At 33.9% G+C, this 23816-nt stretch overlaps 1 protein-coding gene across 3 annotated transcripts in view; it reads right to left on the bottom strand.

Annotated features, from left to right (window-relative positions):
* PRKCA (protein kinase C alpha) overlaps window positions 1–23816 on the bottom strand; it is a 553531-nt gene that overhangs the window by 308335 nt on the left and 221380 nt on the right. For all 3 annotated transcript variants that reach the window (XM_044674183.1, XM_044674181.1, XM_044674182.1), the window contains exon 3: window positions 16120–16202. In XM_044674183.1, the coding sequence (XP_044530118.1) occupies window positions 16120–16202 (83 nt within the window). The remainder of the gene's footprint in view (window positions 1–16119; window positions 16203–23816) is intronic.

The following is a 23816-nucleotide window of genomic DNA, read 5'->3' as shown; positions in this document are numbered from 1 at the left end:
ATGATGTAGGTGTCAGAGGATATAAGTGTTAAAATTAATGGTTTGACTAAATATGAAAATTATAAATCTTTTCTTTATAAAGTAGAGAAATACAACAGGGTAGAAAAGACAATAACCTATCTAACTAAATATTGTTCCAGTGCTTGGCTAAGCCAGGACTTGTTAACCTTCAATCAGAATTAAACTATCTCCAGAAGACAGGAAGGGAAAACCAGCTATCCACTCACCCAAAGACAATAACTGGAGCTGAAGGTGACTCCTGAGGCCTACTTTCTTCTTTGATCCGACCTTCTTCTTGAAGCCGACTTCCTTCTTGGAGTGACCCTCTTCTTGGAGTTCATTCTCTACTAACCTCCTTCACCAGCTTCCTTCACCAGCCTGCCTTCATGGCTTTTATGGTGGTTTCCTGTCCCTGCCCCTTTTCAAAAGGGCCAATCACAACTTCTAAATTGTCTGAGTTCTCACCTTTGGAACCACACCTTTCTGAGTGTGTGAACTCTTAAGTTTCTGGCTTGTTCTCACCTAGCATCAAGTAAGGTGTCAACTCACAGAGAACCAAGAATTCCCTTTCACAAGGATCACTAGCCACACATACCTAAATAGAACGTGAAAGGCACAAAGTTCTATAAGAGAGCCAAAGAGAGTAAAATTTACTAAAAGTCCTCTTTCAAGAAAGAGAAATCATATAAGGTTTCAGAAAAGATCTTGAAAGGCAGAAAGAATTTTAAAAGAAAGAAATATGGTTAGATTCTATTCCAAATATGTGGAATGGTATGGGGGGGGGTCACAAAAAAAGAAGGCAGGAAAAGAATAAGGGGTAATACAATTTGTCATGCTTATAGAAAGTAAAGAGATATGAAATTAGAAAATTATCTTGGAGTCAGATAAAGAAATGCCAAGCTAAGGAGCTGCTCATATTTCTTTAGAGGCAAAATTAAGGTTTTATAAGCAGAAAAGACCCCTGCCTGGGTCTCAATTTCTTCATCTGTAAAAACTAGATGAGAGCACAAGAAGAAGAATGTTAAATTTAGTGTCAGAGGAAACAAATCTAAAACCTAGTTTTGTCAGTAACTACTTGTATATCCTCAGAAAAGTTACTTACAATTCAGTTTCCTCATCTGTAAAATGAAGTGACTGGATTAGATAACCTCTAAAGTCCTTTTCCAAGTTCTAGGCCAAATATAAACTGACACTAGGGATTTTCCTGGAAGTTGTCATTAAAAAGATACTTTAAATCCACTAATTTACGTCTCACAAAAGAAGAAAAATTAGTTAAAGCTCTCTAAGTTGTTTAGGTTCTAAAAAAAATAATATAACTAAGAATATATTCCTAACCATTGAAACCTAAAATAGGCATCATATACTATTATATCTATATAATCTTTCTCTCTCTTATCTATTTGATTGGTTCTCTCTCATTTCCAAAATGCTATTTTCTTTTCCATTATTATTACAATAGAAATTAATTTAAATCACTGACTTTTAATTTTTAAAAAGAGATTAAAATAAATTATCTAAATACTACTCAGCCCTAAAATCTTGGCAAAGGCAATAGAGAGAAGCCTTAACTTTCTAATTTTAAAAACAGTTGTATGAAGTCCTCTGCTAGCTTAAACTACCTCGGTCTTTTGTAATTTATTTTAGTAAATTGGAGAACAACCCATTTAAGAACAAGTGAGTCATGATACATCTTAATATCTAGAAACCTAAAATCTTTCTTCTCCACAGGAAATATCATTTTCAAGTAGGAAACTCACACACTCTTTCCTACCCCACGGGAACCCTTGAAAAAGCATTCCATAGGTTTCTTTTTGTTGCTGGTGGGTGGAAGGGGAGTAGGTGAAGAAAAGCAGTTTTTTGTTTTTTTTTTGGTTTTACATTTTGCTTCCAAAGGCCTAGGAACTGCAATTGCAAAGAACAAGAAATGCACAAACTGACTTCTCAAGTCTATTTATTTCAAACATGTTATACAACATGGCAAAACTATATATATATATATATATATATGTCAGTATCACCACTTTCCAAGTGTATCTTAAGGCATTTTCATTTCATATAAAAATCCTGTGAAAATTATAAACTTTTCAAGGACTGGAATGCTGTTTTCATTTTAATCTGTCACAATCTGTATGAGTTTTGTACACAGAGTAGGAATTCACTACTTAATGAGTTGTCATCTCCACTGAAGAGGAGGGTAAAGTGGAAATTTTGACCTTTGGAAGAAACTCTCAGCAAAGAAACATCCATCTACCTTCTGTTGCTGATATAGACTGCCAATTCTTCAATAACATAGTCATAGATAGTTGAGCCTTAAGAGGTGAAGAAATATACCCATGGCCACCCAGTTAAATATTTGTGGCAGCAGCAGAACTTGAAACTCTCTCTTACAGTTGTATACAAAAATATCAGTTTCACAAATGCAAGATGGAAGAAATATGGTTAGATAACAGATGTTCTAAAAAAGATCCAGGAATTTAAGTGAACTTGAAACTTTTATGACTCACCAGTGAAATATGGCAGCCAAAAAAAAGCTAATATAGTCTAGGCCAGCATTGGGAGACAGTGTCCAGGACAAAGGGGATATACTCCCACAGTAGTCTGCTTCATAATGTGTTCAGTAATATGGATGCCATAATTTTAATGGGCATTGATCAACTGTAGTGTCTAGAAGGTGACAACAAGGAAAGTAAAGGACTTTGAGTCCACTAATCAACCAACCAATCAATCAATCAATCAATCAATCAACAATCATTTACTAAGTACCTACTATGAGCCTAGGTAGCCAAGTAACAGTGGAGAGAGCGCTCAGCCTGGAATAAGGAAAATCTGAGTTCAAATCCAACCTTAGATCTATCTGCGTGACACTGGGTAAGTCACTTAATCCTATTTGCCTCAGTCTCTTCATCTGTAAAATGAGTTGGGGACAAATCAGTCCAATATCTCTGCCAAGAAAACCCCAAATGGGGTCGAGAAGAGAGTGAACAACTGCAGCAATTATGTGCTAAGCATTGAGCCAGGTATATAAAGAACAAAAGGAAAATGTAACTACAAAGGAGTTTACATGTATATATAAGACACATACAAGACATTCAAAAGGTACTATGGATGAGAAACATTCAAGAGTTTATGAGTCCAGGAAAATCCTCCAACATGAGGCTATAGTTAAGCTGAATCTCAATGGAAGGCAGAGGCTCCAAGTGTTTGATATGAGGAAAGAGAGAGTTTTGGTCATGGAGGACAGACAATTGTATGGGAAGGAACAAAGAAAGGAGTTGGAGGATCATGCATGAAGAACATCCTCAAATCGGGGATGGGTCAGAATGACTGAAACGTAGAATTAAAGAGGGGAGCATTGTGTAAGGAGACCAAAGAGGTAGGAAGAAGCCAGGTGTTTGAGATCTTTAAAGGCTAAAAGGAAGAGTTTCTATTTCATTCTGGGGGGTATAGTAAACTACTGACATTTATCAAGTGGAAGAGGGCCATTGTCAGATCTGCCCTTTAAGAAAATCATTTTAATGGCTAGGTGGAGAAAAGGCTCAAGTGGGAAGCAGCTTAGAACAAGGAAGCCATTAGAAGGCTATCACAATAATACATGTATAAACCAGATCAAATTGCTTGCCAGCTCTGGGAGGGAATGGAAGGAGAGAGCCAATTTGGATCATATAACAGAAAACTTATGTGGAAATGTATTACATGTAACTGGTAAAATAAAATATCTTTATAATCAAAAAAAAAAAAAGAAGGCTATCATGAGAGACGATTAGGTCATGAACCAAAGTGATGGTTGTGTAAGAGAAGAAAAGCATGTAAAAGTTGTTTAGGAGACAGAAATGACAAGATAAGGCAAGTGACTAGCTGTGTGAGATGAGAGTGTAGGGAATTTAAGATGATACCAAGGTTGTAAATATGGGTGATTGTAACAATAGTGGCACCCTTGACAGCAATAGGGAAGGTTTGGAAAAAATTGGGGGTTTGGGTGGATGGGAAGATAGCAAGTTATGATGTGGATTTACTGGGTTTGAGGCGCTTATGTAACATTCAGTTCAAAATGTCCAATAAGTTGGAATTCCAAATTGTGTAAGATATTTGTTTGGAAGAAGAAAAGACTCAAGGGAGATACAGTAGCTATCTGCAACTATTTGAAGAGCTGTGGCATGAAAAAAAAATGGAATCTTGTTTGGCTCCTGAGGGCAGAACTAGGGATAACAGATAGAAGCTGACTGAGACTCAATATTAGGGGGAAAGTTCCAATAATTAGAGCTATGTAAAAGCAGAGTAGGCTTTTTTGAGAGATGGTGGGTCCCCTCCCCTTAGTGGCATTCAAGCTAAGGCTAGGGAAAAATTGTCAAGTATGTTATAGCAGTGATTCCTGTTGGGTAGGAGCAAGCCTAGTCCCTTTTAACTCAAATTCTGATTCTGTAGACTTCTGGAAGTCTCTGTTCCACTCAATCCACTGTTATTCCATGGCACTTTTCATCTCTATGGATGAAAAAATTATGGTAAGGTACTTAATGTCACAATAAAAGGCAGGAATGGAGAAAGGAAGCAAAAATGTGAATACTGACTACTAGTGTTATGTTTTAATCTCCCTCATGTCTTTTTTTCTCTAATTCTGAAGTTGTTTTCTCTTTATGTCTTAATTACCTATTTAGTAGTTTGGTCAATAAGTTTAAATTTCCTTGTAAGTTTCTTAAGGGTACGGAATGATTTCCAATTGACTTCTGGAAGCCAGAGGACAGGCTTCCACATAGTAGGCACTTAATAAATATGGAAACTGAATTATAGAAACAATATGGCTTTATGGATTGAATGCTGGACCATGAATCAGAAAGATCCATGTTCAGATTATGCCTCTGGACCTTCCTAATTTCACAAATACGAGCAAGTCAACTTCACCTCTCAGACTTTCAGTTTCCTCATCTATGAAATAGAGTTGACAGGATCTCTAATAGCATTTCGCAGAGCTGTTATGAGAATCAAATTAGTTCTTAAATATAAGCACTTTGAAATGCAATATTTAAGAGTCAATTGTTACTAATGTTTATATTCATTAAAATCTAAAATTTCCAGCTGAAATGAATGAAAGTTTCTAATGCTATTTTTAAGTCCAACTTGGGACCAAGACTATTCATCAATGGAAGAAGTTCTAGCTATACAATGGCACAATAAGTTAAATATCACAAGTGTCACCTGTCCATATGCTGGTATAATGCCTGGTCATTCCTCAGTGTCCAGAGTGGGGGGAGAGGAAGGGGTGGAGGAAATGCATTTAACACACGTAATCCAGAATAAGGAAGTGCCTTAGTCCTGGGATACCATCTCTCAACATGTTGTATGTGTTCCCTTTGAATACTTCACAGAATCATATAAACTCAAGAGTTGTAAGGGATATCAAGGGACAACTAGTTGTATCTTTACAGCATCCTTGACAAGGTAAAAATTGATTATTTATCTAATGAGAAATAGCACGTAGTCATATATTTGAATCAATCCCCTGTATATCTTGGACATCAGAGCCTTGTTAGGGAAATTACAAAAAAAGTTTCCCAGTTATTTCTTTACCTTCTATTTTGAATATAGATTTTGCTTGTATAAAAGTTTGACTTCTTAAAATTGAAATTGTACGTTTTATTTTATCATCCTTTTAAATGCCTTGTTTGATTAAATAATTTTTAATCATAGTTGCATAAGATATCACCTTCTCTGTTCCCCCACTACTCTCACCTTTCATTCAGCTATTCTTACCCAGAAATCCCAGACTATACATGTCAAACAAATAGCTGCTTTAAAACTATATCAGCAAGGAATAGAAAGTGGCACATAAGGGTTCCCAGCAATATTACTCTTTGTCTACCAATATTGTATGGCTGAAGAAATGAGTCTATGGATATTTTTAACTCTTTGTTATATTCATGTAGCTGAAATATAGAGACCCTTCCTATATAGAAAATACTACTTCTACTGAATTCTTACAGTTAACACATTTTGTGTGATAATACATGTATAACCCTAATTGAATTACGTGTCAGCTGGAGTAGGGTGGTTAGAGAAGGGAGGAAGCAAATTTGAATTATTTAACTTCAGAAAACTGATGTGGAAATTTGTTACTAAAGTAAAAACAAAATTTAAGTGAATTCTTCCAATTCAGGATAGAGGAAAATTAGCAATGAAAAGAGATTTTTGTTTGTTTTCCTAAATATTTTCTTTTTTAAGGCTTTCCAGCAGAACATAAAACACATAAGAAAGGCATATTGTGGGCTGGTGTTGGGTGGCATTTTTTGAAGTTTTCTTTAAAAGATTACTCCATACAATAAGGAATTTCCAAAATATACAACATACCCTGATTGCCCAGACTTCTTTCCCATAGAACTTTCTGCTTAGAAATTACATACACATAACAAAGGAGCCCCATCCTCATGAGCAGAGAATTCTGAATGGAGAAAAGGACAGAGCTTACATAGGGTTTCAATTTAGGCAGGAGGTGAACTGGGTATGGAGCACACTCAAGATTGAAAGAGCTACAGCTGGGGGCTTTACAGAACAGAAACAGGGGAGATATTATCTTTAGATTGGATAGGCCTTTTGCTGGGTTAGTTACAGGAAAGGCTCTTCTTCAGGTTAGCTATCTTAGTTTGAGGGCAATTTATGAAATGAGGCAAATAACCAAATCAGAGCAAAGCATCAGAAAACCATCCTGTTGGCAAAGCTAAGGTTTCTCACAGAGTTGGCATTCTTTAAATATATGAAGCAAATACAGAAAACATTCACTGTCGGAAGAGTAAACAACTGGAGAATGTTGGGGGGGAAAATAAATGAGTTCGTTACATTTCTCATGAAGCTTTGTACATTCAGTTTCATTTTATGAGTAATCACCAATAGTAACTACTGTCTCTTTTGATATTCCATTTTAAATGTTGGCATCTTTTGTTTTTACATTATCTTTAATTTCCAATATATTCCTTCCAAATTTCCAGACAGCTATCACCCCTGAACAATCAACATTTATTGAATGCCTACTATGTGCCAGGATATGTGCTAAATGTTTACGACAAAGAATTTTTTTAAGTAAAAAAAAATTCAAGAAAGTTAACCAATATATCAATCAAGTTCAACATTATCTACAGTGTCACAGATTCATGGTCCCTTACCTCTGCAAAAAAAGGGAGAAAAGAACATTCTCATATTTCTTGGGGTCAAGTGTGGTCATTATAATTATTCAACATTTAATTCTATTTGTTGTTGTTGTTGTTGTTATTCCCATTTACAATATTTTATTTATCATGAATATTATTTTCCTGGTTTCAATTACTTTGGATTATTTCCTAGAAGTCTTTCCATGTATCTCTATATTTTTCAAATTCATCATTTCTTAAATTATAACAATATTCTATCATTTATAAATTACAATTTGTTTATCAACTCATGAATCAATGAAACTTTTTTCATTATCTTGTATATCAGATCCTATCAGAGAGATTTTACACAAAGTTTTTCCTCAATTAACTACTTTTCTCATTCTACTAAAATAATGAAAAATTATTTTAATTTTTCATTTATTTTTAATAGCTTTTGCAAACCTGAAGATTTGCCTGGAACAAGAAAAGCTTCTTAATCTTTTTGTGTGTTAATTTATTTCTTGATTTAGAGTTTTCAAATATTTGGATGACTACATTAGTCTTTTGCATGCTTTCCCCTACCTGCAGCCTCCAAGATTCTGCTACTCTGGTAAGGTTTTTAAATATTCCCTAGAATTTGGTTAAAACATAGTACAGAATTGTCTGCTACACAACATTATGCAGATATTTTCCTCTCCACTGCTCAAAGTCATTTGCTGAAGACTTTGGAGATTAATGAAAATAAAACAGTTGAAAGAAATTGTAGCTTGGAGTATAATACTTCAAAATGCTCTAACCCCTGACTCTTTTTAAGCCTTCTCCAGATAAAATGTATCTATGAAAAAAATATGTTGAGCAAAAACAAAAATTTAAATAGATATTGTCTTTCAGCACTTTGTATATATTATTCCCCTATCATAATTTCATAGTTCAAGAGGAGATTCTGAATTATAATATTTAACAGTAGGACTGAACATTGTATAACTTCCCCAAATGCCCATATCCATTGTCCTGGCTGTTTTTTGACCAAAATGTTCCCTATGCCTGGACCATTCTTCTTAATCTCTTTGGTTGCTAGAATCCCCTAGTTCTCCCTTTCAAGGATCACCTCATTCCAACTAATTCATAAGGGTTTGTTTTTCCTTTTTAAAAAACCCTTACCTTCTATCTTTGAATCAACACTAAGCATAAGTTCCAAGGAAATCTAGCCTCAGACTCTTTTGAGTTGTGCACCTCTGGGCAAGGCACTTGCCCCCAATTGCCTAGCCCTTACTACTCTCTCTTCTACCTTGAAACCAATACTTAGTATGGATTCTAAGGCAGAAAATAAGAGTTAAAAAAAAACATTTAGCATAGTGCCTAGGATTAAATGTTTATTCTATTCCCTCCCATCTCTCTTAGCTTTAGTTATTATTTTGCATTTACTTCAAATATATTTGATGTTTATCTGTGAACATATGCTTCTCTTCCAATAGAATGCAAGCTTCAGGGCAGAGGCTCATTGCTCCCCCATTCCCAATCCACAGAGTCCAATTCAGTGTTTGCCAAAAAGGATGTATTTTATAGGAACTTATTGATTTGAGCTGTATTCTTTCCTTTTATTTAGTAAAATATACTTTTCAAATAATATGAAATCCAAAATGGTGATAATGAGAGTAGGGCATTACGTCACTGCAATCATCTAGCTCCCCTAGCTAAACAAGTAACAAGTTTGAGGGTTTTGAAGTTTTAAAATTTGGTAATTACATAAAAATTATCCTTTTGCACAACTACTATAAGTGATATGCTTTGTGGGCAACAAAGAAAAGATAAAGTCCCCAATTCAAAGAGTTTATGCCACAAACAGGGGAGAGAAGACATTCATAAAAATAATATCAAAACACTGTATAATATATTTCAAGGAGCTGGAAAAGGTATGTTGGGATATTTTAGAGTCATAAATACCAAATGCTCAAAAGGAGGTAACATAAAATATGTAAAACAAGTTTTATCCAAATATTCACATAGAGTTTTATATATTTTCTTCCCTAACAGAAAAGCTACTCATTATTCTAAAAATTATTCTTTGAAGCAAAGCTAAATATCTTGCAAATTCCTCAAGATGCAAATCCAAGCAACCACAAAAGACAATAGGACACATTGTCTGTATCTGTAACTTCAAGCCAAATTCCAAAGAATAAATGAGATATTAATTACATCTGGGCTCAATGTTCTGCCTAGCAAATAATAAAAGTAATTTTAAGTGGGTCCAAAAAAAGGGACAATGTATCTGTGAGCAAGAAAAAGTTAATTAGCACTAGATTCTCTTAATTCTGTGTGACATACACAGGAAATGTTCTACTTCAATGTCTCCGGGCTCAAAATTAATACTTACAGCATACAAACTAATCTTAAAAATGGAAATTTTCTTTTCTGATACAAATATGATACTAATAGCTAAAAGCAGAGAAGGATAAAGCAAGAGAAATTATAGACCAATATAATTAATGAATACTAATTCTCTGGCCTAAGGACTACAATAACAACAAAAATAATTATTCTGATCAAGTTGGAATTATACAAAGAATGTAAGAGTGATTCAACACTAAAAAAGGACAATTAACTGTATGAAAAACAAAATCATTTTAAAGCATTTGATTATATTAATGAATGCAGACAAAAACTTTCACAAAGTACAGAAGTCATTGATGCTAAAAAATGTATTATGAATTAGGTAAAGGAATTTTTTAAAGATAATTTCAAAAGTATATATCTAAAAGCAAAGATGGCATTTTTTACAATGGGAAACAATAGAATTTTCCCAATAAATTCAGCTGTAAAACAAAGATGCCCACTTTTTCCATCATTACTTGACCTAAGATTATATATTATCTAGAGCACTGGACTTGAATTCAGGAAAATCAGACAAAATACTCAGTCACTTTCTAGCTATGTGATCCTAGTCACTTGACCTCTCTCAGCCTCCATTCCCTCATCTATAAAATTGGGAAAATAATAACATCTTTCTTGTTATTCAGATCAAATGAGCTACTATGAGCACTTTAAGTGCTTTATAAATTGTAGTTATCATTGCTGTTGTTGTTGCGGGAATATTATTGATAGTTTTAGACAAGAAAAATAGATTAAAGGTATAAACACATAGGCAAAGAGGAGACAAAACTATCTCAACTAGCAAATAATATGATGATTTACTTATTAATCAGAGAATCATAAAATACTGAGAAAATTGTACATTTAGTAATTTCTCATTAAAGAATGAACCCTCAAAATTCAATAATACTTCTATATAATGATAACAAATCTAAGAGAAAATAATAGAAAGAATTTTATTTTTAAAAACTACAAAATATTCTAGACCTATATAGTTACAACTACAAAAAACTATTAAGTGAAATAATGAATGAATTAAATAATTTAAATAACTCAAGGAATATTCATATTATATTGGCAATGTCAAAATAACAAAAATTATGAATTTCCTAAATTAATTTGTAAGGTTCTAGGGTAGTGTTTCCCAAAATTTTTTGGCCTACCGCCCCCTTTCCAGAAAAAATATTACTTAGCTCCCCCTGTCACATATAATCACTGCCCCCTTACAGTTATTCACTGCCCCAAATGCACCTGTGGCCATCACCACCCCCCCTGGATCGCTGCAGCACCTGCCAGGGGGCGGTGGCGCCCACTTTGGGAATCACTGTTCGAGGGCTATACCAAATAATTACAAAGTGGGTATATATTATAGAACAATTGGTCAATACCTAAGGAAATTAATTCAGTCTCTTCACTAGAAGGTTAAATACTGAAACTGAAGTTTAAATACTACAGCCATATAATAAGAAGTCAAGACTCATTGGAAAAGCCTCTAATATTGGGTAAGATTGAATACAAAAGGCAAAGGGGACAGCAGAAGATGAGATGCATGGACAGTGTCATGGAAACAATGAACACGAGCATGGTCAAACTTCAAGGGATAGTGAAGAATAGAAGGGCCTGGTGTACTATGGTCTATGGGGTCACAAAGAATTAGGGACAAGTGAGCAACACCATTATAGGGCAAGACTTCAAAACTCATTTGGAAGAAGAAATCTAGAGCTCTTTAGAGGAAAAAAGAAATAAAAAGGGAAGAGAAGGGGGCAGCTGGGTAGCTCAGTGGAGTGAGAGTCAGGCCTGGAGACAGGAGGTCCTAGGTTCAAACCCGGCCTCAGCCACTTCCCAGCTGTATGACCCTGGGCAAGTCACTTGACCCCCATTGCCCACCCTTACCAATCTTCCACCTATGAGACAATACACTGAAGTACAAGGGTTTAAAAAAAAAAAAGGAAGAGAACTCAAAGTATACTACAAGTTAGTAATCCTCAAAACCATTTTGTATTGGTTAAAAAATCAAAAGCAGAGTTCAAGGATTATCTTTTGTGTCTTTTGGTATCTCAGTGCTGATCATAGCATCTGGCACATAGAAGACTCTTAACAAATGTATATTGAATGAATGAAGATGGCCCAGAAACAATGAAATTAAGTAATAGGAGGTGGAAAAGAATAACTTACTTGGCATAACTGCTGAGGAATTTGGAATAATTTGGCAAAAATTGGATTTAGTTCAAAAACTTAAAAACCACATACCACAGTAAGGTCAAAATCAATTCATACTATAAAATAATTAGGAGAGAATAATATTGATATTGGGTACTTTCACATAGCTAAGGGATAAAAGAGACTACAAAAGATGAAAATTAAATAAAAAAGATAAATAATATCTATTATATAAAACTGAGATGATAGAACTAATTATATTTATATAACTAAAGAAAGGAAGCAACTGATTTACAAAAACTACATCATATTTCTTTCAGAAATTTTGATTTCCAAGATTTAAAAAATATATATATAAAGATGAAAAGTCAAACCCCAATAGATAAGTGGTTAATAATATAAAAACTTTCCCCCAAAAAATCTGCTATTAATAACAGTAAGAAAGACTGCCAGAAATCAATAATAAAAGGAATGTAAATCAAAACAACTCTGGGGTGTTACTTCACACCTAGCAAATTGACAATGATGGCAAATGATGGAAATTGGAAACAATAATGGTATTTTAAGAAAACTGGCACATTAATAAACTTATGAAGCTATGAATTTGTTTAACCATTCTAGAAAGTAATTTAACATGATAAGAAATTGGCTAAAATTCCTACTCCCATTGATTGAGAGATCTTACTGCCATGAATAAGGAAGCCAAGAAGCAAAAGTACAATGTACACTAACCCAGAGCAGCACTTTTATGTAGTAGGAAAAAAAATTTACAAAGTAGATGCTCATAGAATAGAGATGGATTAAAAAAAATCATGGTACATATAATAAGCTTGGATCTGAAGAAGAGAAATGGATTATCTTCCCTCCTTTCTCCACAGGGGTTGGGAATATTTGAGATGAAGCATAGTATTTATTGTCAAACTTCATTGGTGTGTTGGTTAGCTTTGCTAAACAATTTTGTTCTCCTTTTTTCTTCTTGATTATAAGAAATGGCTAAATTCCCTATGTTCAATAACCTGCTCATGGCCTTATAACCAGTAAGTTTCAGAAGTATAAGTGGAAATCAGCACTGTCATAACTCAGTCAAGTGTTGTTTCCACAAGAAAATACTGTACAATTAGAGAAACAATAACTTAATATTTATAAAGTATTTTAAGGTTTAAATGACACATTGCTTACATCATACCTATGAAGTGGTGATCTAGATATTCATATTTCTATTTTACAGAAGAAACTGAGGCATTTCAAGGTTAAATGCCTTGCCTAGAACCACAAAATTAAGCATTAGAGCAGATAGAGTCCAAGTTTCCTAATTCTAGCTCTACCCATGTCTTCATCCTTTGAACTCATAGCATCTGGTGTCTCTGTCATTCACATGGCATTTAATCATAGACTGATTTATGACATTTACTATTGTGGGAGGATGAAATAATATAAATAGAAGTCTATCAAAATAATTTTGTAGCTTTTAATGTTTTTGAAAGCATTAAGTGCTAGATGGTAGCATAACTTGTATGTGATATAACACATTAATTCTCTTTAACTTTTCATGTGTATGTATTTTGTCTCCCACAGTGAGCTCTTTAATTACAGTTAACAATGAAGCTCTTTAGCCTTTGAATCCTCAATACCAAGCATCTTGCTATACACATAGGAAGTACTTAATTAATATTGGCTGAACGAAAAAAGAAATCAATACCATCATTTTCATAGAAAAAGCAAAACCCATATTTGTTTCATAGATCACAGGTGCTTATATTTTCTGGGCTTCAATTTCCTCACTTGTAAAATAAGTGGAGTGCACAAGACAGTCTCCAAGGGCCTCTACACCTTTAACTGAAGAGGATAAAAGAAGAAAAATCCCTCAGTGCTTCTCATCTCTAAATATTTGGGAAATTATTCCTCAACAGTATTATCTCCATTGTAAGATAAACAAGTATCCACGACCTTCTCAAGAGTCTTGTGAAAATTCACATAACAAGCAAAAATAATGTTTGCTTAGAGAAAGAGAAACCTGATCCATTTATTCCAAACAGTCTATTAAAGATCTTTTAACTCAGAAAATCAAAAGGCAATGACCTTATTCCCTAAAAGATAATGTCTGCTCCACTGATTGACAGATAAGAATAGCTGATCCTTTGCAATATTTCAACATGGAAAGTAATTTTTTCTAATAGAAAGAAGTTTTCCATCAACTTCTTTTTGAAGAATATTAAAATGTAAGTATGACAATGTTCATTTACTGCTCTGTTAAGATTCTTTTAAAAATCCAGATGGAAAAGGATATCCACAACTATAGAAGGAACAAATGGAATCCAAATACACCATTCTTAACTTTATTTCCTCCATGAATTTTTCTCTAGTCTAAGCAATATGTGTTTTGTTTCACAACATTATGAACAGGGAAATATGTATATGATGATATATGTACAATCTGTATCATATTAGCTCCCTTCCTGATTCTTACCCTCCCAATACTCCCATAAAAATTAACTTGCTTATATTTTAAATATATTTTATTAAGTATATACTATATTATCAGATAGCATGTAAATTCCTTAAAAGATATAGAGTATTTCCTTTTTTATTTTTGTATTCTCAATTCCTAGCATGGTTTCTGGAATATATTAGGCACTGAATAAATGCTGGTTTATTGAATGAATAAGAGAACAAGAACACAGATAGTTCAAAGAAGTAGAGAATATATTTCCATTTTTAGTTAAATATTACTAAGGAAATTAAGAAGTTTCTGAAGGAGATAGAGAGAAACAAATTGAAATAGGTCCAGCGAGAATGTCTACTTCTCTCCCTCATGCTCTACCACCATGACTACTATCACTATACATTGCCAACATCACGGAGAAATAAAGAAGAGATGATAAAAGAGTACAGATAAAAGAAAGAGGAACAGAGTAGAGAAAAATTCAAGGAAGAAAAGACAAGAAAAAGATAGGCAAAATTATTATCCTACAATATTTTGGATCACATAAAAATAAAAGGAATAGAATAGATGTCAATATGTAAAACTATGTGGTAGGAAAAATAATATCCCTACTCATTTTTTTCCTAAGCCTTCAAACTGAAACTGAGATTTAGCATAAAACAGGGAAGATTGAAAAAGAAAATGAGTTAGTTGGAAAACACCAGATGAATATGTTACAAGAATTCATATGAGGCTGAAGGATAAGGATAGTAGTTTAATAATTTCAATACTTCTCCATTTACTATGTACATGTAATGTATGGTCTATCCTCTCATCATCAGGTTAATAATGATTTAAATCATTACTCATGTGAAAAGAAAGCAAAAGTCTTTCAAATCCCACCCAAAAAATTTCTTGTCTTAAAAAAGTAATAAATAGCCTTAACAAGAATGAAAAAGTTATTGGATAAAGTAGTGAAAGTTTCTTTGAGAGGAACACGTGCCAGTGGAAGGAAATATTTGAAATGAATGTTTAGAAGAGAGTATCAATCTATTTTTTTCAAACCAAAGAAAGTGAATGGAAATAAGAGATGAAGCATTTGAGAATATTTTGTGTACTAGGTTTCGACTTGTCATAAAATTTGACTTATCACAAAATAAATACCTATGAACAAGTAATAGGGGGATATCTAGCATTAGCATTTACACATATTTTTATTAAGATTTATGGAAGGACATAGATAAGAATCTGAAAGGACTTATTTTCCAATGAATTTCTAATAGCCTTTCCCATCTCATTTTCTTTTTCAGCTCTCCCTTAAGCTAACTAATGCCAATTCAGGGAGTTGGGAGAGGAATGAGTGGAATATTATTTTAACTCATAAAATCTATCCAATCAATTTTATTTTTATCCTTTTTCTATAAATGCATTTTAGATGTTAATATTCTCCATATATTTTTATATTTTGACCAATACATCTCATATCTAGAACAACTGAGAAATGCAAGGAAATACTAGTGAAGACAGAGTAGAATTAGGGCATAAATAAACGACATTATATGTTCAGACAAAGAAAGCTTCTGAGAGTATTGTTCTTCTAAACAGATGTTAAATTATTTTATTCAACAGGGGAATTTATAACACATAATGAAAAGGCATCAAGCATCACAGGAAGCAAACAAGCAACATTTTATTACATCAATGGAGTGCAATAAAAAACTCATTATTCAATAAGCCATTTGAAGTGAAATGAAGCCAGATTTATGTTCCATTTGTAACTCATCAATATGTTTACAGGGTAAATTACATGTACTCCATAGAGTAGGACAAATTTTGCATGGTAACTAATACAACAACAAACCTCAGTATGACAGTTATGGCTTTAAACTCAGAATGCCATTAACCTCTTAACCGATGCAATCTAATGATATATGAAAGGTCCCCAGGAGAGAATTTCATCTATCACCATTTCATGCAAAAAATAGCCAAAGAAATATTGTAAAAACTGTTGACAAAGAACATGTAAACCAATAGAAATCCACATATACTTACATCCGTGTCAGGTCCTTTATCTGCACCCGGACAAGAGAAAGTGACAAACTCATGGCACCTCTTGTGAACAACAAAACAGCAAACTGATAGGGAGAAAATAAAATCACAGTTAGAGAATGTTCTCACTTGCTCAAACAAATTTAATTTGCCTACTAGGGTGCTTTAAAAAGGAGTCATGGGAGTCAGGGGGAGTAATTTGGTAGACAGAGCACCAAGCCTGGATTAAAATCTGGCCTCAGACACTTCCTAGCTATGAGACCTTGGGCAAGTCACTTAACCCCAAATGAGTAGCTCTTACTGCTCTTCTGCCTTGGAACCAATATTTAGTAATGATTCTAAAACAGAACGTAAAGGTTAAAAAAAAATCCCTTGGCATTCATTCAAAGACTGGTAGAATTCACTATTAAATTAAATATAGATGCATCATCGTCTTCAATAAATGTTAACCTTCAATGATTGTACAAAATTAACTTTGTTACTATATAAAGTCAGGTAAATTCATCTAAGCCTCAGTTTCCTCACCAATAAATTCAGGATAATATTAAATATAATACTTATGTATTAGATAGTTGTTCTGAGGCTCAGATTAGATGATATAACTGCAAAGTTTCAAGTTCTTTGTAAATATGAATTATCATCATAATCTCAATCTCCCTCTGTGTCCTCCCTCATTTCCCCCCCACACACACACACACACATACACAATTTTCTTTGATCCAGTGACATTGATCTTCTAGCTGTTCCTCTAAGTCTCAGTTTCAGGGATTTTCTCTGGCTGTCCCCAATGCCTGGAACACTACCCCTTCTCTGCTGACTACTAACCTCCTGGACTTCCTTTAAATACCAACTAAAATCTCATCTTCTACAGGAAACCTTGCCCAATGCCTCTTAATTCCACTGACTTCCCTCTATTGATTGTTTCCTATTTATTCTATATACAGCTTGTTTTATATATATTTATTTGCATATCATGTCCCTCCATTAGACTGTAAGCTGTATGAGAAGAGGGAATTGTCTTTTGCCTTGTTTTGTATCCCCAGTGCTTAGCACAGTAGGTGGAATATAGTAGGCATTTAATTAATATTTATTGATTGATTTCTTTTTAAAACATGACAGCTAAAATCTGACCAAGTCTAGAAATCATACACATTTTCCAAAGCTCAACAAATATTGTTTTAATGTCCCTACAGTCCTCAAAGAGGTTACTAAAAATCTGTTATACAACTGTTCAATCAACAGATATTTATGAATTTCCTACTGTCAAAATATGAATAGAATGTTCCACAAAATCATAGTCTATTCATTTGTGTTTGATATTGTCTGATTAAAGGCAAACCAATATACCCTAGAAAGCATGGGGGAAAGTATCTACTTCAAAAGCCAATAACAGCTTCTTGCCTCTTTCCAGTTGATGACTCTATAACAAATTATGTCAATCAGTAGGTGAAGTCTGAAATCATAAGACTTTAAAGTAGAAAAGGGCTTTCAAAGCCCCATAATACAACTTTCTACATTCTACAGATGAGAAAATGAATGTGTTGAGAGTTTAAGTGACTTGACCAAGTCTAATAATTTGCCAAGTTCAAAGCATTTTCCACTATACTATACTAAATCATCTACTTCTGAATTCTGTAACTTTTTTTGTTATTTTGTGGCATTATTATGTGGCATATGCCGAATAGGAACTTAAAAGCAAGGAGTATCAAATCTAAGATGATAATTAGTAATATCAATAATGAACATCACCATTCAGTTTTCTTAAAATCCTAGTATAAAAAGGCTTCATCAATATAAACAAAAAAATGATTAACTATGAGCAATTTGGATTTATATTAGGAAAGCAATGATTGTCCAAACTTAGAAAAACAATCAGCATAATTAACCACATTGAAATAAAAATACATGATTTTTTTTTAAACCCTTACCTTCCATCTTGGAGTCAATACTGTGTATTGGCTCCAAGCCAGAAGAGTGGTAAGGGTAGGCAATGAGAGTCAGGTGACTTGCCCAGGGTCACACAGCTGTGAGTCTGAGGCCAGATTTGAACCTAGGACCTCCCATCTCTAGGTCTGGCTCTCAATCCACTGAGCTAATGAATTCAGAAAAAAGCCTTTAACAAAACACAACACTGATTTAACCAAAAACCTTTTCAAAGCATATGACTATATTCTGGATCTATACCAACTAGCATATCTGGTGATTCAGGTTTGGGAATGGAATGAAATGAGATACTTGCAAACCATCTAACATTTAAGAAAAGTTTTACTTAACAATAGAAAAGATATTCCACAAAGATATAACACTAATTCGATTGGACATAGATGCTTGGATTCCATGGTGTTGTCCCTTATCCAAACTCCTACAGCAATTTTTTTTTACTTGAATTATCCAGAAGCTATTTCAGTGATTCAAAATTTTCCATGGATTCAATTATTAACAGATGATTTTCAAATCTATTTATCTGAACCTAAACTCATTGACCTCGAAACATATGTTCCACTGCACACTGGACATCTTGAACTGGATGTCTTGTAGACATATTAATTCAATATGCCCAAAGCTTAACTGATTATCTTTCTTTGCAAACCTTCCATCCTTCCATACTTCCCAATTACTAGCAAAAGCACCATTATCTTCCCAGTTTTACAAGCTCAAAACCTAAGTGTTATCTATGACTTCTTGCTCTCATCTGTCAAGAGAGCTGCCAAGGCCTACTGATTTTTGTAACACCTTTGTAACATCTCTCAAGTATGCCCCTTCTCTTTTCTGATACTGCTACCACCACAGTATAAGCCTTCCTCACCATAAATGTAGTCACCCAGAGTTGAGGATGATACTGAGACAGCCTTACTATAATAGCCTTTTGGTTGGCCTCCATGGTACAAAGCTCTCCACACTTCAGTCTGTCTCCAAATCAGCTATCAAAGTGATGAAATACAGGTATGACCATGTCACTCCTATACTCAATAAAATTCAGTGGTTTCCAATCACTTCCACAATCCAATATAAAATCCTCTATTTAGTATCCAAATCTCTATATAAGCTGCCCCAACCTTTCTAGTCTTCTTCCATCTTATACCTCCCACCCACCTGGCACACATTCTTCAGTCTAGTTACACTGGGATGTCTTGCAGTTCCTTGAACAACACATTGCATCCCTTGTGCATAGGATATTCTCCCTTCTCATCTCTGCCTCCAGATTTCACTTGTTTCTTTCAAAGCTTAGCTAAAATCACACCTTCTACCAGAACCCTTTATTAATCTCCCTTAATTCTAGTTCCTCCATCCGGCCAATGATTTCAGCGCTAGACGTCTTACAAGGCTACTGTGAGGATCAAATGAGATAGTAGCTATTTTGTAAATCTTAGAGTTCTATATAAGTGGTAGTTATTATTATTACTAGATAAGGAAGGCATCTTAGATAGGGAAAACAGCATATACAAAAAGTACCAGGGTGAAGAAATGTCAATAATACTTGGCAAAGAAACCAGCGTTGCTAAAGCAGAGGATTCATATAGTGAGGTGAGAGATATAGCTACAATAGGAGGTTGGAGCTAGGTTTTGGAAGACTTTGAATACCAAGTTAAGGAAATTGTACATTATTCTATAAACCAAGAGTTCTTAACCTGAGGCCAAAAAAATGGATAATCACGCTTTAATATAACTGGTTTCTCTTGTAATCCTACATATAATCCATTGGTAATGATTATATGGAGCAGGAAATCACTGGGACAGGGACAAGACAGGACAGAGTGAATGTGGAAAAGGAAATAAAATGGAAGGAGGAAGAAACAGACAAGAAAGTTGAAAGGAGGAGAAGAGGAAGGAAGCAAGCAAAAAACAAAATAAAGAGGTGGGGTAAAGGACAAAAAAAAAGAGAAGAGACTCAGTGGGGAGAAGGGGAAGAGTGAGAAGAGGAGTCTAATTGGTGATGCACAAGGAGAGGGAGAGGGATAGTGGTGGTGGAAATGGCAGGTCCTAATAACTAATTAGACATGGAAGACAATTGAAGGTAAGGAATTAAGAACTGACAATTTCTAAACCTAAGGGTTTGGGAGGCCATTTGTATATTTAACTAAAATAGAAAAATAAAAAAGAAGTTTGTTTAGGGAGAAGTGTTTTGGAAATGTTTTAGAAATGAGATGGAGGGACTGACAGGTCAACCAGGTAAAAAGACTCAATTCACAAATGAACAGAAAGGACTGAGAACTCAAGGCTAAAGATAAAGATTTAGGAGTCATCTACATTTAAACTAAGGGAAATAACTCTTAAATCCTTCAAAATGAAATAAGCAAATTACTGTAACCTCTGCAACCTCTCTGTGACAAAGAAATATGTACAATGAGCTGGTTGGAATGAAATTTTTTTTGGCTTACTGTGATCTATAGACAGAAGAGTTCCTGCTACTCTTAGTGTTTGTTTTCCTTTTGCCTTGGAGGAAAAAATCATGTAAGTTTTGAAAATTGGACCTAGAGATTTCAGAGTACCTTGGTAGGAAGCAAGTACTTTGGGTTTCCCTTTCTGACTGTGGGGAGAGAGAGGGGTAGTATAATAAATAATCTATGAAGACACCTGGATTTCATACAAAAGACAGTGGGCAAGAAGAATAATGATGTGCTCTCTCTCTCTCTCTCTCTCTCTCTCTCTCTCTCTCTCTCTCTCTCTCTCTCTCTCTCTCTCTCTCTTTTCCTCTTCCTCTCTCTTTGTAACACTCTCCTTCCCCCTCTCCCTCTCTCCTCCTCCCAGAGTGAGAGTGAGTTCCTATTCTAAAGCTTCCCTTTGTTCTTTAAAGTTATAATTAGTTTGAATTTTCCAGCTAGATAAAATTCAATTGATCATAGCTCCTTCAGATCTGGGTGCTTCATTATTTTTGAAAAGAGAAATGTAAAAAGAGATGAGGTAGTGGGGACAGGGTACACAGATGAAAGCCAAGGGGCCAGAAAGGACAGATCCTTTCTGTCTAAATGCCCCTCACTGGGCTCAGGAGCTATCTGAGAGAAAATGTTATGGAGTTTAATACTATATAAATTTCCGCAAAGCAGAGAAAGGTCTCTCCCCTCTCCCCTAGGCTGAAACTAGAGCCTTAAAAAATAGCAGTGGAGCTATATGATTGTGCTAGAAATGCCCTATCATTCACATAGTGTTTCCTTCCATACATGCTTACAATGATCTTCCTACAGTATATAAAGCAAACAGAAGTATTTAGAGACATCACCAAGGTTGGAAAGAGGAGAGAAGTTGCTAGAAAAGATCAGTGATGTCCATAGTACAGGGTGAAGGATACTCAAGATGCACTGCAGGCATCTCACATTGATAAATGTAAGAATTTCATATGTGATGTTTTTCTTATCACAGTCAATAGTATCTATCAAAACCAAGAATTACCATTACTTTTAATGGGGAAACAAAGAGAAATAAAATTAGTGGGACACTAAGGATGCCTACTGTCACCACTATTGTTTAACATAGTTCTAGATATGCTAGCTATAGCAATAAGAGAAGAAAAAGAAATTGAAGAAATAAGAATAGGCAAAGAGAAAATATAACTTTTGTTATAAACAGATAACATGAGGATTTAACCTAAAGAATCCTGGAGAAAGAACTGGAAATTTAATTAAAACCATATTAATGATTTACTTCATTAAAATAACAAGATAACACCCCCACAACAATCACCAGTCCTTCTGAATATTATTAGCAAAAGCCTATGTGAAGACAAAGAAAAAGAAATCTCATTGAAAGTAACTAGAGAATGTAAAGTATCTGGGAATTCTTACATCAAAATATATTCAATATTTCTTTGAATTCAATAGTTCCCCTGTGGCAATGTAATAAAAATAATAATACTAGGTAAATTTTTAGATTTTGTTCCATACCTCACTACCAAAGAATTAACTCAAAAATTAATAAAATCAACCTAGAGGAATAAAAGGTCAGGAATCTCAAGACAAATAATGGGGCATGGGGAAATAAAAATGAAAGAAGCCTAGTAGTACCAGATGTCAAACTATAAAAATTGGTAATAATCAAAACTCTCTTTCACTGGCTTAAAAAAAAAAAAGAAAAATTTCATGAATGTAACAAATCAGATAAAGAAGTCCCAGAAGCAAAAAAAAAAAAAAAAAAAAAAAAAAAAAAAAGTAGGAGCTTAGTATTATATAAAGAAAGGACAGAGAAGGAAATAAACATTTACACAGCACCTACTAGGTACCAGGCACTTTACTAAGAGTTTTACAGGTTTTATCTCATTTGATCTTCACACCAAACCCTGCAAATAACGTGTTGTTATTGTCTCCATTTTACTTTTGAGGAAACCAAAGCAAAAAGAGGTTATTAAGTGACTTGCCCAGAGACACATAGCTAGTAAGTTTTAAAGCCCGAATATATGCAGTGACATTAGCTTTTTGGGTAAATATTCTCTTCCTGGCAAAAAGTAATAGTAAAATTGTAAGTCAATTTGGTTTTTGCCACCTTTGGCATAAATTACAATAAAATCCAAAAGGATATACTACTTAAATATAAAATATCATAGCATAAAATGAATTAGAGTATAAAGGAAGATTTTTTTAAACTATGGGTAAAAGAAAAAAATTTTACCTAAACAAGAGATAGAAATTACCATGAAAGACAATAACAATTCTGATTACATAAAATTGAAAATCTTCTTTCGTTACACACAAAAAAATGAAGTTATAATATGATACTTAATTTTGAATATTTATGACAAATTTGTCTAATAAAATTTAATATCCAAAAAACATAAACTTGAAACAAGTATACAACAATCTAGAAAATATTATTGATTTATGATTTTATTTAGAACATTATAATTTATTATCTTTATTTTTATATATTATATTTTTTGTAGTAAGAGTAATCCCTCTATCCATCGTATTTCAGTTATTTCAGTCATGTCCAACTCTTCATGGAGTTTGGCATTTCTTTCCCCAGCTCATTTATTTAATAGATGAGGAAAGTAAGGCAAGCTGGAGTAAGACGCTTTCACAGAGTCACATAGCTAGTAAGTGTTCTGAGGCCATATTTGAATTCAGGGAAATGAGTTTTCCTGATTCTAGGTCTGGCACTCAATCTACTGTATCACCTAGATTAAGTCATTTCTCAAATGAAAAAACAACAGCTATAAACAAGCATATTTTAAAAGCACCATTTTGCTGGTGCATTTAAAATTCTACTGATAATGAGAGAAATGCAAATACAATTGTATACTTCTTGAGAAAAGGAACTGTCTTTTTCTTTTTTTATCCCCAGCACAATGCTTACTACTTGGTAGGTGATTAATAAATACTAATTTTCTGACAGAAATTAAACTATTTCTGTTGTTCTATCATCTATCTATAACAATATATCTCAGATAGGCAAGATAAACATAGAGGAATTCGTTTCCTCTATCCATTATATTATGTTGTGAGGAATGGATAAAACAGAGGATGTGAAATCACTTTCAAAACTGTAGAGAGGAAATAAACAGAAGTAAATAGAGGAATCAAGGAAAATAACAGTGGCTGGAGGTATTAGTAGTCAGAGTAGACAAGTACACTGTTGTTGAAGCTGAGAATTTGTTCAACCATTCCAAAAAGTAATTTGAAACTATAACCAAATGGTTACTAATCTGCCTGTATCCCTTGACCCAACAGCACTGCTATTAGGTACACAACATAAAGAGGTCAAGGATAGAG

This window comes from Gracilinanus agilis, chromosome 4 (assembly GCF_016433145.1).
Source record: "Gracilinanus agilis isolate LMUSP501 chromosome 4, AgileGrace, whole genome shotgun sequence".
In the NCBI taxonomy this organism is placed as follows: Eukaryota; Metazoa; Chordata; class Mammalia; order Didelphimorphia; family Didelphidae; genus Gracilinanus; species Gracilinanus agilis.
This window is presented reverse-complemented; position numbering and strand designations above follow the sequence as displayed.